The 18,328-nt window shown below is 38.8% G+C and overlaps 1 protein-coding gene across 6 annotated transcripts in view; it reads left to right on the top strand.

Moving 5' to 3' along the window:
- ZEB2 (zinc finger E-box binding homeobox 2) overlaps positions 1 to 18,328 on the top strand; it is a 133,707-nt gene that overhangs the window by 109,391 nt on the left and 5,988 nt on the right. For all 6 annotated transcript variants that reach the window (XM_042994402.1, XM_042994401.1, XM_042994404.1 and 3 more), the window contains 5 exons: positions 4,712 to 4,900; positions 5,622 to 5,836; positions 8,472 to 8,580; positions 9,512 to 11,481; positions 12,893 to 13,073. In XM_042994402.1, the coding sequence (XP_042850336.1) occupies positions 4,712 to 4,900; positions 5,622 to 5,836; positions 8,472 to 8,580; positions 9,512 to 11,481; positions 12,893 to 13,073 (2,664 nt within the window). The remainder of the gene's footprint in view (positions 1 to 4,711; positions 4,901 to 5,621; positions 5,837 to 8,471; positions 8,581 to 9,511; positions 11,482 to 12,892; positions 13,074 to 18,328) is intronic.

Genomic DNA, 18,328 nt, shown 5'->3' with positions numbered 1-18,328 from the left:
ATCTTAGAGACTGAAACACATATAGTCTAAAGTAGAAAGGGGAGTTTTTCAACTCACAGAATCTAAAGAGGATTGACAACAGAGCCACTGGAAGGACACAGGTACAGCTTGGCCTCAGGAGCAAATATAGCTAGAAATGTACTATCAGGACTTGCCATCTTGTCTTTGCTTTTCTTTGTATACCTGCTTCAGTCTCTTTCTTCATAAATCTTCTTACTTTACAATGAGATATATCGATTCCTTTGTTCTACGTCTTATAGCGGCAGTTACTTGAGGGAAATAAATTCTCTTGATTCTCTCTTTGGAACAAAGTCCTAAAATCATAAGCAAATGATTTACTGACTCAGTTGGATCCATTGGCTACCCCTGAACCAATCAACAGTTTGGCCTGGAGAATGGAGAACTAAAATAAGTTCATTTTAGGTGCAGATTAAGCCATTGTAGCTAGGGGAGCAGAATCATGCACTAACATGGCAGCTCCCTTGGGTACCATAAAGTTTGACAGTAGAGAATATGGGGGCCGATGCCAGGCAAAGGAAAATGTTGTGGTACTGAACGGGAAAACCATATGTTTCAAGTACCCATAGCAACACCAAGGGAAAACCACATTATACCTGTGTTGGTTAGACCTAGACTAGTTCATGGAAGTCTAGAATCTAGACCACTTGACTCTAGACACATGACATATATAGGTAATAGCATACCTATACCGCATGAACAAAATCTTGATGGAGCAAATAGATTTAAATGATGGAGTGCTATCTTCTTCATTAAATTCTTTTTGAATAGTCAACTGAACCCTTTTGAATTCTTGCAAATATTTATGGCCATCACTAAACAGTTTATTCCATAATTGTTCTACAATTGCCTGAATAGCAGGTCTGAATTCCTAGCTCAACTGTGGGTATCTTATCTTATGCTTCCTTTTATTAGAAGACTTCTACACCAAGACTAATGTTAAGCACGTAATTTATTCCACATTCATTCCATAAATGATTCTTGAGAGCCTACTAATTTCTAGGCAATATGCTCAAAGCTCAGGATACAAAGATGATCAAAGATGATCCTTAAGGAGAGAATATGATTTGATGTCTTTGTCCCAATCCCATGTGACACTGAAACCTAGCATACCCAAATTTGATCTAACAAGTGAATTGCCTCTCCAAACACTAGTAGTGCTTCTAGATGCAGTTTAGTTTGCCTATCCAGAAAAATCTGAATTTTCCTCCTGTTTAAGCCAAAAGGCTATTAATGCAAATCCGATTGCATTTGCATTTGGTTACATTTCTGATGGAAACATTCATATGCAAATGAAAATTCATGAAAAGATAGCCAGATAATTCCAATAGTTGCTGAAATATCAAGATAAAATTAGGATGTTAAAATGTCCATCCATCCATGTTTACTAGGCTTCACTAACGATTGTCAAGTAGGACGGTGTTCTTGAAAAGCTTAAGTAAGTCATGCCTTAAACATTTGACAACATTCTAATAGGTCTGGGTTTAGAAAGGAGCTGCTATATTATTTCCTACTGCCACAGTGCTGAAAAAGAAGTCAGTCCCTGGTCAAATCAGTCAAGTTGCTCAAAAGTGGTTCATCTTTGATCCACCATTTTGTCCCCCTTATCTTTTCTTGCCCTTACAAACAAAAGGTGATTTTTGATAGATGTAAAGTCACTTCGATGATCCAAAACAATGAACAAAGAGTTTGTGCAAGTTGTCGTTTCTTCGTACCCTCTAGAGACTTAATGGTGCAAGTTGAATGACATTCACTACCAATAAACACCATTTGGAAAGCATCTACGGTATCACGAGTATACCCATGGAAAATTGATCTGAATCGATGTTCATATTCTTTTCAAAGATTTAAGACTTGGGGGTACTTGGCTGGTTGAGTCAGTAGAGCATGCAACTCTTGATCTTGGGCTTGTGAGGTCAAGTCTCATGTTGGGTGTACAGATTACTTACAAATAACATCTTAAGAAATAAATACATACATATTTAAGATTCTAAAAAAAGATTTAAACAACTTTTGAGATATAAAATCATAATCTACTATTACACATTCCAAACCTGTATTTGAAGGAAATATGGGTGTTGGAATCAGACTGTTGCTCTTGGTCAACTTGTTAGAACCTGGAGTGCAAAAGAGGTCATACTAGTCAGGATCGTTAGCACTCAGTTTAATAGTTTACAAAGTGTGATGCTCTCCAGTTTTCTTTTATTTGGTACAAGGTTTTAGTTCATAGGTTCAAGTGTTTTTAGAATTCTGGTGTTCTCTGCTTTGGTGACTGTCACCTATCATCCATCAAATTGGAAAGCTTGAACCTAAGGAAAGATCTTAGCCTCTCCCTCCTTAGTACACCCAATCCTTCCCCCAAGCCTAGTGTTTTTATTTAAGTATCTCTCAAGTCTAGCCACTTCTCATAGTCTCCATCACCAATTCCTTAACTTTTATCTTTGCCTGTTTTATGACAAGACTCCAAACTGGTTTCCCAGAATCCACTTTTCTCTTTCTGAAATCCCCACCATACTACGTAGCTAGAGTTGTCATTTAAATATGTAGATGGGGGGAGGGGGAGCCTGGGTGGCTTTGTCGGTTATGCCTCTGACTTCAGCTTAGGTCACGATCTTCCGGTTCTGTGAGTTTGAGCCCCACATCAGGATCTCTGCTGTCAGTGCAGAACCTGCTTCAGATCCTCTGTGCCTTCTCTCTCTTTCTCTCTCTCTCAAAAATAAATAAAAAAACATAAAAAAATAAAATAAAAATGCAGATAAGGGGTGTCTCGGTGGCTCAGTTGGTTAAGCCTCCGACTTGGGCTCAGTTCATGATCTTATAGTGTGTGACTTCAAGCCCTGCATCTGGCTCTGCACTGTCAGCATGGATCCTCGCTTAGGATTCTCTCTCTCTCTGTCCCTCTCTGCCCCTCCCCTGTTCGTGCACGCTCCCTCTCTCAAAAGAAATAAATGAATGTTTTTTTAAAAAATGAAAAAAATAAAAATGCAGATAATTCACAACTTCATCCAATCATCTCCTTGCTTAATACCCTTCAGGGGCTTCCTGTTTCTCTTAGAATAAAACTCAAATCCTTAACAGGGCTACCACACACCACATGTTCTGGTTCCTGCCTGCCTCTCTACCCTCACATCATATTGCTTCCCTTTTGCTGTCTGCACTCAGCACTGTCTTTTTAGATAGTGATACTCAGCATGTTCTTTCCAGCCTCCTTGTATGTGCTGCTCTTCCCCAGCTTCTAAAGTTAGTTGACTTCATGCTTTCTCAATTAAAGTTTTCCTGATCTTCTAGACTCCATCAGGTTCCACCCGCCCCCTTCGTAGGACCACACAACTTCCTTGAGTAATATACATGTGAGTTTGTAACATTGTTTTTATTTTTGAGAAAATGTCAGTTATACTGATTGTTCTCATGTCTTCCTGCAGGATGAAAATGAATCTGTTTTTTGCTTATCAAATCAAGCCCTTCCCACTTTCTGTTCTTTGCATCTATAATCCACAAGTCTGTAACAGTGAAGGCACCAATAAAAATGAAATAAAAATAAACATTGAGTAGCTCAAACATCATCCTGCCACAAACTGTCAGAGATAATTAGTATGGCAAATACTTTAATATCTTATATGGCAGAGAAGGTGAGGTGGGGAATATAGGGTGAACGAAGCTTAACTGCTCTCAGAAACTATGAAAGTAGGGCTCCACCCCCTAATTATACTAGCAAATGACTTTCACCTACCTACTTAGGGTGGATACTACCATACCAGCCACACTCCCAACACTGGCTTATGCATGAAACTTTTTATTTAGGGTATTTAAGCCACAATTTATTGCAGAAACATATCTAGAAGTTTCAAATATACAAAGTCTTGTGACACAGTTGCTGCAGTTAATTTACAACTATTATCCAATTCATGGGAATGGAGTCATAATTACAAAAGTTACAAATCTTCAAAATCACACAGCACAATAGCTGTTTCTTTTGCTTTTATTAAGCATCTCTGTTCATTTTATTTTACTTCTGATTGTGAGCTTCATTTTATTTTCAGGCAGCTTTAAAAAATACTGATAAGGAAAGATAAAGTGCCACATCCCATGACTCTTTAACAAAGTCCCATTATTATCTCTCTAGGAATATCTGTCCTTTCACATCTGTGTCAGACTGTGTAGTCCTGGCCACCTGTGATGTTCAGAGAGTGGAAGGTTAAAAGCTTATATTTAGCAACAGGATGTATCTGTGGTTAAGCACTTTAAGTTTAGTGGACAATAAAAAATTAAATATACCTTTCTCAAAAGAAGAGGAAGTTTTATATAGACTGTTATAGTAGCTTTGAGCTCATATTATCTCTCATGTTATGGGTCTTAGAATGTAGTTCTGTTTTCTTTTTTTTTTTAATTTTCCCTAAAAAAATTTGAAAAATGTCTTTCACTCTTTGTGAATTATGCAGACTAGTATTCCAGGAAGGAGGGAAAAAAAATGTGCCTATTTCACTTAAAGCAAAGTGTCTTTTTTTTTTTTTTTTTTTTTTTGCATGTATTATTCGATCAATAACCGGTCACCTGCCACACTTCTTACAAATAAATTAGGTGTGTGTGGTCTTTTTTGCAAGTCAACGTTTCGTAGTAACCGTGATGTGCGTAGGCTTGGGCTACCCACGAAGAAGGCCCTGCAAAGACGCTTCTTCTCCTTTTGTGATTTCAGTCAAGAATGCAAATTGCACATCAGACTTTGAGGAATACTTTGCCAAAAGAAAACTGGAGGAACGCGACGGCCACGCAGTCAGCATCGAGGAGTACCTTCAGCGCAGTGACACGGCCATTATTTACCCAGAAGCCCCTGAGGAGCTGTCTCGCCTCGGCACGCCAGAGGCCAATGGGCAGGAAGAAAATGGTGAGGCTGTAATTCATTTTTAGCCACTACGCTGACCTCTGCAGCTGTTACAATTACAAATGCACTACATGCCTGGGTGTTTACCTTAAAATTTGAAGAACAGCTGCAGAGGCATGGAATTTCATGAGCAAAGATTAGAACTGTAATTTTAGGGTATTGTGAAATTTTTTTTGTCAGCAAATTTGTGTCATTTGTACATCCAATAAAGAACAAGAACAATTAGAGCCTATTCCTAAGAGATAAAAATATCGGAATTGATTCCTAGGTTTCTGAGATATTTCACTTTGGAGGAACACAAAAAAAAAAAAAAAAGAAAGAAAGAAAAGCAAAAGTTTAGCAACAGTGACCCTGCCCTTCTTCTTCTTCTGACACCTGAAAAGCTCTCCCACGCTGTGAATCCCCGAGTCCCATGTGACCAAAGGTTTTACTCCGAACTGTCAGTCGCCTAAAGAGAATTTCCTCCTTCATCAGCTGTTTAAATTTCCCCCCAAAAGCGCCCCGTAATTAATTAACTTCCCAGCGCAGTGTGAGCTGATTCCGACACGTCTGCGCCGGGTGTGCGAGGGGCCCGGTGCGCGCCCAGGCCGAGGGCGGCGATGGTGCTCTGGCCGAGCAGATTGCAGGGATTCCTGTCAGACCATCCCGGGCAGGCAGCCCATTAGCTGCCATTGATTTACTGACCTTTTGGCCTGCTTCTCTCCCTCTCGTCTCTCGGCTACAGACCTGCCACCTGGAACTCCAGATGCTTTTGCCCAACTGCTGACCTGCCCCTACTGCGACCGGGGCTACAAGCGCTTGACGTCACTGAAGGAGCACATCAAGTACCGCCACGAGAAGAATGAAGAGAACTTTTCCTGCCCTCTTTGCAGCTACACGTTTGCCTACCGCACCCAGCTCGAGCGGCATATGGTGACGCACAAGCCAGGGACAGATCAGGTGGGGGGTTGGTTTTAAGTGATTTCTTTCTATAATAACCCCTTAGAGAAACGATATTGCTTTGATTGGCAATCATTATTAATTTTTCATGGCATTTTGAAGATGCAGATCTTTTAATGGTAATAGCTTTAATTGAGGTCTAAATGATTTTTTGATGGTCTCTTCTAATATGATTTAATAGTCTTATGTTCACGATCGAATGAGTGTGTTAATTTCTAATTTAGAAATTTTATTTGCACTTTAACTTGACTTTAGTTTCATTTTTATGTTCCACAGAAAGTGAATGAAATTGTAGCATTTTAATTATACATTATTAAACATCTCAGCAATTTTAATTCCATTTTTCACCTACTTTTACTAGGAAAAAATTTTTTTCATATGGGATCTAAGTCATAGTAAAAGAAGTGTGCATTTCTTTCGTTTGTCACACAACACCTTCAATTACTTAGAGTATTTTTAGAAGCTGCTACTAGTTTATGAAATCTAATGAAGTGTTTAAAAAAATCAAAAGGCATATTACACACATATATAAAATAAACTGATGAATACTGAAATATTGGGCGTGTATTTAAAATGATCCCTTTTGATTCGTTTGTCTGTGGCTAAATGTTAAGATCACTCCACCTCTGTTGACTTGTTTGTGTTAAAAATAAAAACTCTATCTTGAACAGGTAAGCACAGCCTCTTAAATCCTTAAAGTGGTGGAATACGATTGATTCGTCCCTTACGTGGGTCCCAACAGGGTCCCCTACATGTTGTGGCAAAACTGCTCTCTCTGTTCTCCTAGGAGAATTGACTGCAGATTGATATTATGTGTTTCAATGGCAACAGAAATGGTGTGCCTGAAGTCCCAGTAACTGGCCTTACAGATCTGGAATCCTCCCATATAAGCCTTGCTACCATATCTGTTTTAAAAATTATTAAGCAGGATATTCTATAAAATTCTTACATTGCTTTTTTCTTGTGGGCATTATTTTCTTTGAATAAGGAAAATGAGGATAATCAAACACAATCAAGAAATGGTGATGATACTATATTATGGAATTTTACTATTGTAAAAGAACAGCTCATGAAAATCATTCCATTTATAGCTGATTGGGCTTGTCACCTGAACGTTTTTCAAAGTTCAGTTACAAAAACTATGCTTGCATAGTTACACTTATGTAACAGTTTATCTCCCCTTGCTTATATGCACAAAATCTCTAGGAAAAAAAAAAGTGCCTAGATATTTATCTAGCATAACTGCTTTAAATTTCACATGCAGAAGTGTGATTGTGTTGGCGCATTATGAATGGTAGCTTTGGTGTTGAAAAGTCCCCTCATTTGCTCATGGCATTTACAATTAGTAAATTAAAATGATTGTATCATATTAACAGTGGCACAACTAAAGTTTATAGTAGTCCTCTGAGGGCTGTGGGGGGAGACAAAGCAGCTGTTGCTGTTTGTTTATGCAACTCAGCAACATATGAGCGCTGGTCCCTCAATGGCGCTCGGCGGGCTGGGCTCCGCTTGATCTTTGAAGGTTGCTGCTGTTTGAACAAACCTCCCTGTGTCCCATGTAACACCATCTGTCTCACTAGGAATGTGGGAAGATTCAGCACACCCTAGCAGTTGTCATACCGTTTCTGTGCTGTCTTTTTGCAAAAGGCTTTTGTGTCATTGCTGCTTGAAAAAGGCTGACCTCCTACCTTGAGCATCCAGAGTGGATGACTGTATTTTTTTTTTTTTTTTTTTTTTAGAATTCTAAGTCACAGAGCTTTTTTTCCCTTGTTCAAAAAGGTCAGCTGTGTTTGATTATATCTTTGCTGCTTTTAACTTGTCTTTTCAGCAAACTTTTCTTCTTTTTTGTCCCTACTCCCTAGCACACTACTAAAAAGGAAAATGAAAAGTCGTTGAAGTCTTTCCTACTGGCCTGTGATAAAACTGCTCAAGCAGCTATAACCCAAGATGTTGTCTCTTACATTTGATAATGAATCAAATCTGATATGCAGCACATCAGGAAAAACAGGGTTTACATTTGCTGCTAGCACAGTGAATGGGATATTTAAACATGCTTATCGTGTAATGAAATATTTATAGTCAAGAATTTTTTTGTTTGTGTATGTGTGCTTTTTTTTTTCTTCTTTAAAATTGATATTGCTTCAGTATGAGATACACTTTTACCCTGATACAGAAAATTTGATAAAATTCGTTCTTTGCATGGGGAGTTTTGGGGGAGGCTGTTTAGAATTTTCAGGGTAATATTTATTTATTTCCTTGACAAAACGGTTACATCCCAACAGGGAATCTTCAGATTTTAAAATGTGCCATAAACACAGAGAACCACAAACATCTTTACAATTATACTTTCTCATCTCCAAAGGCTCAAAGAAACATTTCGGAAAAGAGACTACAGAGATAATTCTAAAGCAAGTGTTGGATGCGCATGTGAAAGCCCTTTTTTTTTTTTTATTTGTTCCAATTTTATTGCCAACATTATCACTTTTATTGCAACTCTGAAAGACTGGGCAAATAAATAAACATGCACTCAAACCTTTTGGCCTGTCTGAAAAATAGAGGCCTTTTAAAAATATTTGTAACAAATTTCCTTTGTTCCTCCTGCACAAAACTGATGTCAGTCTTTCTCCTTTTATAGCACCAAATGCTGACCCAAGGAGCAGGTAATCGCAAGTTCAAATGCACAGAGTGCGGCAAGGCTTTCAAATATAAACACCATCTGAAAGAACACCTGCGAATTCACAGTGGTGAGTAGCAGAGGTGCTGGTGCTCACATTTGCATTTTGTGCCATTAGGAGAGTTTTAAAAGATTGTTTGAAATTTACACAATCCTGTTTGTAGCTTTTTGGAACTATGCTTTTATTTCATAAACCGTGCGGGCCTGCTCTGCCTTCCTGAGACTGATGGTACCACCAATAGCGTGATCTTACAAATCAAAGAGGAATGCTTAGACTTCCTAAAAATTGCAAATGCTTTGATTTGTTACAAAATCTAGAGGCTCCTTCTCGTCCTTTCAGACACTCTGCTACAGATTAAGTATTTCTGACCTGAAGAAACTCAGCTGGCAAATTCGGAAGGGTATTCATTTTCGATACCTAACCATGAAAGAAAAAGTTGAAGAATTTTGGATGAGAGCTTTTGTATGATAAATGTTCCTTGATTCCTGGGAGCTGTATATTACAGAACAGCATCCTACCACTGAGATTTCTTCTTTATAACTATTTTGATAGCTCTGCCAAGCATTTTATTACCAAATTGGATGCTATTCAAAGGACTAGTTGGATTGGTAGAATCAATGGAATCTCTACAGAGTTGATTAAAGCCATGGCTACACTTCCCTTTAAATACTGTGACATCTTTATTGTGCTATTGACCACACATTAATCTGACACTCTGTTTAAATAGGAGGCTGCCGATGGCAAGACAAGATTTGGGATCTTGGCTGAAAAAGGCATAGATAGCCCTCACCTTCCACTGCTAACATCTTGAATTATGTTCTCCCAGGGTAGATAAAACCCAGAAACAGTTACGGCCACATAATTCTAAGCTAAGCACCTAGAATGTAGAGGTACCCCATTCTGTTCCTTCCATGTGGTTTCACAGATTCTTGTATTGGCAGACAATCGTCATTGTTACCCAATCAAAGAAGTGTAATGTTAATTTTGATTATCATTTTAGGTGAAAAACCGTACGAGTGCCCAAACTGCAAGAAACGTTTCTCCCATTCTGGTTCCTACAGTTCACACATCAGCAGCAAGAAATGTATTGGTTTAATCTCTGTAAATGGCCGAATGAGAAACAATGTCAAGACGGGTTCTTCCCCTAATTCTGTTTCTTCTTCTCCTACTAATTCAGCTATTACCCAGTTACGAAACAAATTGGAGAATGGAAAACCACTTAGTATGTCTGAACAGACAGGCTTACTTAAAATTAAAACAGAACCACTAGACTTCAATGACTATAAAGTTCTCATGGCCACACACGGGTTTAGTGGCACTAGTCCCTTTATGAATGGTGCACTTGGAGCCACCAGCCCTTTGGGAGTCCATCCGTCTGCCCAGAGTCCAATGCAGCACTTAGGTGTAGGGATGGAAACCCCTTTACTCGGATTCCCCGCAATGAATAGTAACTTAAGCGAGGTTCAAAAGGTTCTACAGATTGTGGACAATACGGTTTCCAGGCAAAAAATGGACTGCAAGGCTGAAGAAATTTCGAAGTTGAAAGGTTATCACATGAAGGATCCATGCTCTCAACCTGAGGAACAAGGAGTCACTTCTCCTAATATTCCACCCGTAGGTCTTCCAGTAGTGAGTCATAATGGTGCCACTAAAAGTATTATTGACTATACATTAGAAAAAGTCAATGAAGCCAAAGCTTGCCTCCAGAGCTTGACTACTGACTCAAGGAGACAGATCAGTAATATAAAGAAAGAGAAGCTACGTACTTTAATAGATTTGGTCACTGATGATAAAATGATTGAGAACCACAACATATCCACTCCATTTTCATGCCAGTTCTGTAAAGAAAGTTTTCCCGGCCCCATTCCCTTGCATCAGCATGAACGTTACCTTTGTAAGATGAATGAAGAGATCAAGGCAGTCCTGCAACCTCATGACAACATAGTCCCCAACAAAGCCGGAGTTTTTGTTGATAATAAAGCCCTCCTCTTGTCATCTGTACTTTCTGAGAAAGGAATGACAAGCCCCATCAACCCATATAAGGACCACATGTCTGTACTGAAAGCGTATTATGCTATGAACATGGAGCCCAATTCTGATGAACTGCTGAAAATTTCCATTGCTGTGGGCCTTCCTCAGGAATTTGTGAAGGAATGGTTTGAGCAACGAAAAGTCTACCAGTATTCGAATTCCAGGTCACCATCACTGGAAAGGAACTCCAAACCGCTAGCTCCCAACAGTAACCCTCCCACAAAAGACTCTTTATTACCCAGGTCTCCCGTAAAGCCTATGGACTCCATAACATCGCCATCCATAGCAGAACTCCACAACAGTGTGACGAATTGTGATCCTCCTCTCAGGCTAACCAAACCTTCCCATTTCACCAATATTAAACCAGTTGAAAAATTGGACCACTCAAGGAGTAATACTCCCTCTCCCTTAAATCTTTCCTCCACATCTTCTAAAAACTCCCACAGTAGTTCTTACACTCCAAACAGCTTCTCTTCTGAGGAGCTGCAGGCTGAGCCTTTGGACTTGTCATTACCAAAACAGATGAAAGAACCCAAAAGTATTATAGCCACGAAGAACAAAACGAAAGCTAACAGCATAAATTTAGACCATAACAGTGTTTCTTCATCATCTGAAAACTCAGATGAGCCTCTAAACTTGACTTTTATCAAGAAGGAGTTTTCAAACTCAAATAATCTGGACAACAAAAGCACTAACCCAGTGTTCGGCATGAACCCCTTTAGTGCCAAAACTTTATACACAGCTCTTCCTCCACAAAGCGCATTTCCCCCTGCCACTTTCATGCCACCAGTGCAGACCAGCATCCCTGGGCTACGACCATACCCAGGACTGGATCAGATGAGCTTCCTACCACATATGGCCTATACCTACCCAACTGGGGCGGCTACTTTTGCTGACATGCAGCAAAGGAGAAAGTACCAGCGGAAACAAGGATTTCAGGTAATGAGACCTATCCTTTTGCTCCGAACAGAGGAGATGAAAACTATATTAAACCGTGTACGCGCACGTAGGGGGAAAAAAGTCTTAGTGAGAAAACCAAGTGCCGTGTTTTCAGCAGACATGGCAGTTTGTTTTCACTTGAACCTCAAACTGAGTGGGCTAGCCAAATAAGTGGAGAACCAGTGGAACACTGCTCTGTGGAAGCACATGTGCCCTAAAAAAGAGGAAGATTTTAATACCTGTTTTGGAGGTTTATTTAGATTGATCTGTATGTTTTTAGAATCATACATCGATAGCAATATTGGACAGGGCTTACGTAGACGCTAAAAGTTACCATTTGCAACAGTCGCATACTTGTATAGATGTTCACAATTTGCAATCATTACATGTGCAAATTTGACATGTACTTGGTCTTATAGAAAATCGTGTATTTTGAAGAGTATTTTAGAAAATATTTTGTGCACGCCACTTGACTTCTTACGTAGTTTTCGAACCAGTAAGTAATTTATGGTTTTCGAATACAAAAGCAGGTATGTTTTAACAACACGGATTATAATCCCTATTTGGAAAATAGGAGCACAAGGAGCAGTGTACCTTTGTAACAGCTGTTCCAGGATTCCAATTTCCAGTGCATCTGCCCTCTCTGTAAATGTATTTAAGCCTATTTAATCTCCTCTAATATTAATTAGTGCAAACGTAGTCTAAGAAAACTGAACTGTGAGCTAGCAAATGGAAATGTATGTTATCATGCAAGTTTGCACTCCTTTGGATCAAGACAAAATAAATATCAAGAAATTTAATAATTTACTGATCCACATTCATTATTGCTCAATGCTGAAGGCTGTTTTAACATAGATAGAACATTGATAAAAAGTGTTATTAATATTCCCTATTTCAAATTAGAAAATTAAATATAAAAATATAGCTTGAGGCCTTTAGTTGGTAGACATACATTTAAATAGATTGCATAATAATAACATTTTGTACCTAAATATAAAATTCAATTAAAATGGGGTTTCTACAGCTACAGATCATTTCTAAAGTTAACCACGCTGGAAAACACACAAATTCCGATGTGTAATGTTCACTCATGGATATTTCCCCATATAAAGAAAACTAAGGATTTTAGAAAATGTTATGTTTTTCTCACCTTCAGAGTTGACTGTGTTCTACCCTTGAAAAACAATGAGCTGTACCATGTAGGGCAGAGAGGGTTTATATTTTTGTGGAAATGTGAGACCTCATCCATTATTCGTGGAAAGTAATAGGTTTAAAGCAAACAAACAAACAAACAAACGAGATCGATTAATAGCCAGCACTTTTGAGGTTCTCCAAATGTCAGCCTACGTGAAGTTGTTTGGTATAAACACAAAGAGAAGAGACTGTGTTGAACTATGTGATTATATCACAGGGAGAATTGCTTGATGGAGCACAAGACTACATGTCAGGCCTAGATGACATGACAGACTCCGACTCCTGTCTGTCTCGAAAGAAGATCAAGAAGACAGAGAGTGGCATGTATGCATGTGACTTATGTGACAAGACATTCCAGAAAAGCAGTTCCCTTCTGCGACATAAATACGAACACACAGGTATGAGTGACTTTGACTAGCTAGTTAGAGCTTCCCGGCCTGCTGTACATTTCATAATATTTAATGAGTACACTTGTGCAACATAAGATGGAACATATGCTGATACCTTCAACAAGGAAGAAATAATGCTTTTGCCTAGCTCAGTAGGACTTTTTTGTTGCCTGTTTATTGGATCATTCGTGTGTTTATGCGTGTGCTTGTCTTCAGATCTTTCAAGTTAATCTGGAAGCCAAATTCACAAATCCCGTCAAAGGTATATTTAAGTGGCCAGGGCAATGAAATGGCATGACACAGCCCCGCTACTGAAAATGTGTTCCGATTCCTCAGTTGTAGTGACTCTGTTTATGCGAAAATTTAATGAAAAATTCAGCCAGTCATATATTAGTTTGATCACCCAAACTCCAAGTAAGCTATGACTTGGAGGTGGTTCTGTTTGGTTTTATAAATTGGCCATTTTTTGAATAAAGCAGAAGTGTCAGGACTGGGAGAGAGAAAGGTATAAGTCAAGTAAGCTGCCAGACGAGCTACTGAAGCTACTTCTATTTGAAAGATGACAATAAAACTTTCTAAATTTAATTAGCTTATTTCCAATGCATGCAGTACCGATTAGGAACAATCATACAGAGTTGACAAGACCGCAGCCTAGTTCTTCCCTCTGAGTGAGTAGAGAGATAGTGGGTTAATCTTTCAAGCCAAGGGAGAAGTACCATAATGCGGAGCAGCATTGGTTCCCACAATCCCAGATCTGCTCCGCAGCCCCGTGGTGGAGCTACACCTGTGCTCGCTCCCTCCCTTCTTCTCCTTCCACCTTTGACCACAAAGCAACCCAGCCCCATCCCTGTCCCTAGTCCCTAACCTGTTTCCAACTTTTCTCCTCGGGATATTTGGCATGCTGTACTGGCCCGAGATGGGAAAAGGAAAGAGTGTAGGTCCTCAAGCGAAATACTGGCAGGGGGAAATGATATGAAAACTCTCATTTTAAACGAAAAAGTCTAGTATCACACATTTTAACATAGGGCAAAAAAAATATTAGCCTACCAATGCTTTTGGGGGGAAAGTGATGAAAAGACAAAAAAGATAAGAGAAGGTAATGTGAACACTTTCTGCTGTATTCTGACTAAGTACACTGCGCCCTTTTTAGTATTTGAAAATATCCCTGGGAAGCACTCGTCCTCATCATCTGCCCTTGTCCCTCCCTGGGCATGTGCGGGAGGCAGCACAGTGACCAGGACCTGCCCGAGTGGGGGGAGGTTGGGTGAATAGTAGGTGTTCAGGGTATTTGTGAAGAGAACAAGGTTGGTAAATAGCAGTACCCTTACTGCAGCCACACCAATTCTCTCTTTCTTCAACTGTCTGATATTAGTTAATATTGTTTTAAAAGCTCAACTAATGATACTCCAAAGACAACCTAGTTTGAAAAGCAAATCCCGATAGTTTCTGCACTTGTGTGATATAATTCAGTGTTTGAAACGTCAGAATTTTCCTGTATTTGTCTTTTATCCTAGATATCATAGATGTTTTCTTTAGTACCAAGTCCTATTTAAATATTTATGAAGATATTTTCATATCTAAATTTACTTTAATATTGTAATCAACCTCAAATATATTTTGTATTTCATTATTCAGCTACAATAGGCACATCACTGAAGGCATCTTTCCCTCTCTGATTGATTTTATTATATGACCATATGCAAACTCTATCATTTACTACATGGTGAGTCTAAAACTTTTATTTTAGTGAGGGCTATCATACATATTGACATCCAGTCAATATCTTTATTTCTTACAAATGAGATAGTCCATAAACTTCATAGGCATATAGATAGTTGAGAGACCCAAAAGTTGACAAACATAAATATGCATCATCAATTTGCAAAATATGCTGTATTTTAAAAAATAAAAATAAAATGTTCCGGTTCCTTAAGATGTAAGAAGATCTGCTGCCTGGAAGTAATGTATAGCAACAAGATGCTAATCATCCAATGGGTTCTTTAAACATGTGATTAGTTATCCTCCCGTTGGCTTCCTAGCTTGTCAAGTTTCCAGTGTGTTAACTTTTTGGTCTCTTGACCAAACATCTCATGACATTACTACTGTCAGTGTATTAGGTTCCATCAATGTGAAGTTCTCCATGACTTTTCTCGCACTATGATGTACGTAAAAATTTAGTCCATTTCCCTTCTCTAATTGGGCCCGGAAGCCTTTTGTTTGTTTATATTAAGCACTAGTAATGCTTTGGGGATGTACTAATGTGAAAATTGCAAGTGAAAACAGTCTTTGGGTTGACTGAATCTAAGGTTTGGGAAATGAAGCTGAATCATCATTTGGTTACGTGCTAACTACAAATGTGTCATTGATAACGTGTGTTTGTTGCATCTCTACAATTTAACATATAGAATGGCTTAAATTAAGAAGGAAATTACGAGCTACCTATTCTTGAGATCTTGTGCTCTTTTACCTTGACCTGTTTAATTTATTTCCTAGGCAGACACCAAAGACATAATGCTTAATTTCCCTTACCCATGGCGTATGGCTTGCTCGCTTTTCCTGGGGCCTAGGCCTGGGATCGGGACTGGGAGACAGAAAGGGAATACTCTCCAAATGTTGACTTCAACGGAATTAATTGTCACAGGCCAGGACTGTGAAACACAAAATCTGAAACTCCTGTTAGACCCTGTCAAGAACTCCTTTGTATTCCACTGCAGTTTAAATCTGACATGTCTTGAGTAATTTCTCTATTGAGACATTGTGGTAGGTACTCTTAACCCTACCTTATTCAGAAAAGTAATAGAAATATTTCTACTTTTGAGTAGATAAAGTCAAAGTTTTAAATAAATTACCGACTTTGTTTCTCAGTTATGTGATAATATTTTTCATACCACAAACCTTCCATTTATTAACTTCAGTTATCATTCTAGCTGTCAGGTGAATCATGAACCTTGAGATTAGAGAAACAAAATTACCCTAAAAAAGTTTTGATTCACTCAGTGTCAAGTTGGATGTTTTTCTGAATCTTGCCCATATAGAAATTTAATTCCAGAACATCTTGATTTGAATCAGGTAAACCAGTCAAACAGATTTAAAAAAGATGAACATCCAAGTCAGGTCTCATTTAAATTGAATGTATTAAATACTTACTAGTGACACTTCTGGAGATTAGTAGACTATTTCATCAAGATACAGGTCAGTCCCCCTACACTTACGCCCAAATTCTGTCCTTTGCCTGGCATAATAGCTGTACATTTCATTCTCTCAGGTTGCCAGTTCATAATGTAGAATTAATATATTTAAGCATTTCGTTTATTATGGATTGAATTCGTTGAAAATCGATTGCCTGCAATCATAGAATACCTATATAATAGACTGCAGTTTAATGGGCATCCCCCAAGCATTTCCACCAGGCCTTGAGAGTTGTCCTGGAGAGTGTGTGTTCTCTCTCAGGGCATTGCTCTGTATTTTGTTTCTTTGGAAAAGAGAGAGCCATACCAGCTGTGGCAACTGTGATGTTCACTCACAATTATTCACAGCCGATCTGTGAAGTCACCTAACTGTCCCACTTTTCTCTGCTCCTGAGCTGATGAGACATCCAAAGGAGGCTGTAGGACAGTTCCACTCAGGCATGCCCTAGCAACTAAAGCACCAAGAAATTTTCCATCTACCACCTGTCTTCTTTCCTTCAGATTTACTTCTTCCATGTACTCTTCTTATCTTGCTTATAACTTGAGAATTATTGAGCATGTATGGATAAAAATGAATAAAATTATCTAACATTAATTGAGTGCTTACTACGTGCAATCCTCGTTCTAACCAATTTACCTATGTTGTCTCCTTTACTCCTTATGCCTGGATCACAAGTTGGGTCCCCAAAGGATCCTCAGGTCCTTTTACTTAAAGGGACCCTGATCTTCAGAGAGGTTAACAGAGAGGTTACCTGTGTTGCACAGTTAGTACGAAAAGATGGACTTGAACCCAGGCAGTCAGACTCCAGAACCCATCTCCCGTATTTAACACTGCACCATCCTGCCCTGTGATTGAATCGCTACCATCAGAAACGTCTTACCCGTGCTCCTGCTGGCATCCTTTTCTTTAAGGTCCAAGTACACACAAGAGAAACCAGATTCATACATAGTGACTTGAAGTCTTCTGGCAGGCCAAACCTCTGTCTTTTTCCCAAATATACTTCTGCTTCCTGTTAAATTACCTTCCCACCATGGTGGTCTTGTCAAACGGAAAAGCACGCCACCTTTCCAAATTCTTGGCGCTCCACTGGAATTCTCTTCTCTGTTGTCCAGTTTACCTCATTCAAAACATCTTTTCCAAAAGTTAAAAAGTGGTTCCTCTGTGGTCTGAGTTATGCTTTTTTTTTTTTCTTCAGGCCATTAGCTGCCTTGAAGTAGATTACTAAAATCTTCCTTATTTCCAATACAATGAGTAATCACCAACAAATATTTTTTTCAATTTCTTCTCTTGCAGGTAAATAACTTCTTCCTACTCTAGTACTGCGCCTTACCACATCTGTCATCACTAAATTTATATTGGACGTTCCAGTAAGATAAAGACCATTAATGAAATAACATATAGCAGCCTACAGCATTTTCTAAATAGTAGCATGCCCCAGAGGCATTCAATAACATTATTAAAGATATTTGATTACTAATTGAGATTGTATATCACCATAGAACTGAATACCTGAAGTGTGTAGAATGGGTTCCTAATCTTATAACATGACACTTAGCAAATGAAAATGGGGTTGAGTCTACTATTGCTGGTTTTTAATTTAATTTGCCGAAATGCAGGTTCGTATGAGGAAATACAATCACATAGCTTCGTGTGTTATGATAACACCTAGTGCTCTACACGACACATTTCTGACTTTAACTCTGGAGCATCGGTCTGATAAAAAAAATTTTTTTTTGTCCATTCTATTTTGGAAATAAACTTTTAAGTATGGCAGCTATGGAAGGTGTTGAAGGCATTCCAGTGCTATTTGTGGCCTGGAATCAACCAGATGTGTTTAGGCTTGGCAGTAGTTTCGAGTTCCAAACACTGGTTAGAAACTGCCTGGAATGCCAAAGGAAATACAGCATTCTCTAGCTGAAGAGTATTCTAACACGCCACAAGTGGCTGACATCTCATGGAAAACTTGAGAGGGAAAAACGCTATCGGGAATTAGCTCAGCCTCCATGACATCCATCTTTCTACTTTGTATTTTCAAATGATTTCCTCTCTAATTGCCCTTCTTGGAATCATAGGGC

This window comes from Panthera tigris, chromosome C1 (assembly GCF_018350195.1).
Source record: "Panthera tigris isolate Pti1 chromosome C1, P.tigris_Pti1_mat1.1, whole genome shotgun sequence".
NCBI classification, from domain to species: Eukaryota; Metazoa; Chordata; class Mammalia; order Carnivora; family Felidae; genus Panthera; species Panthera tigris.
Note: the sequence above shows the minus strand (reverse complement) of the source record. Positions and strands in the feature narration are given on the sequence as shown.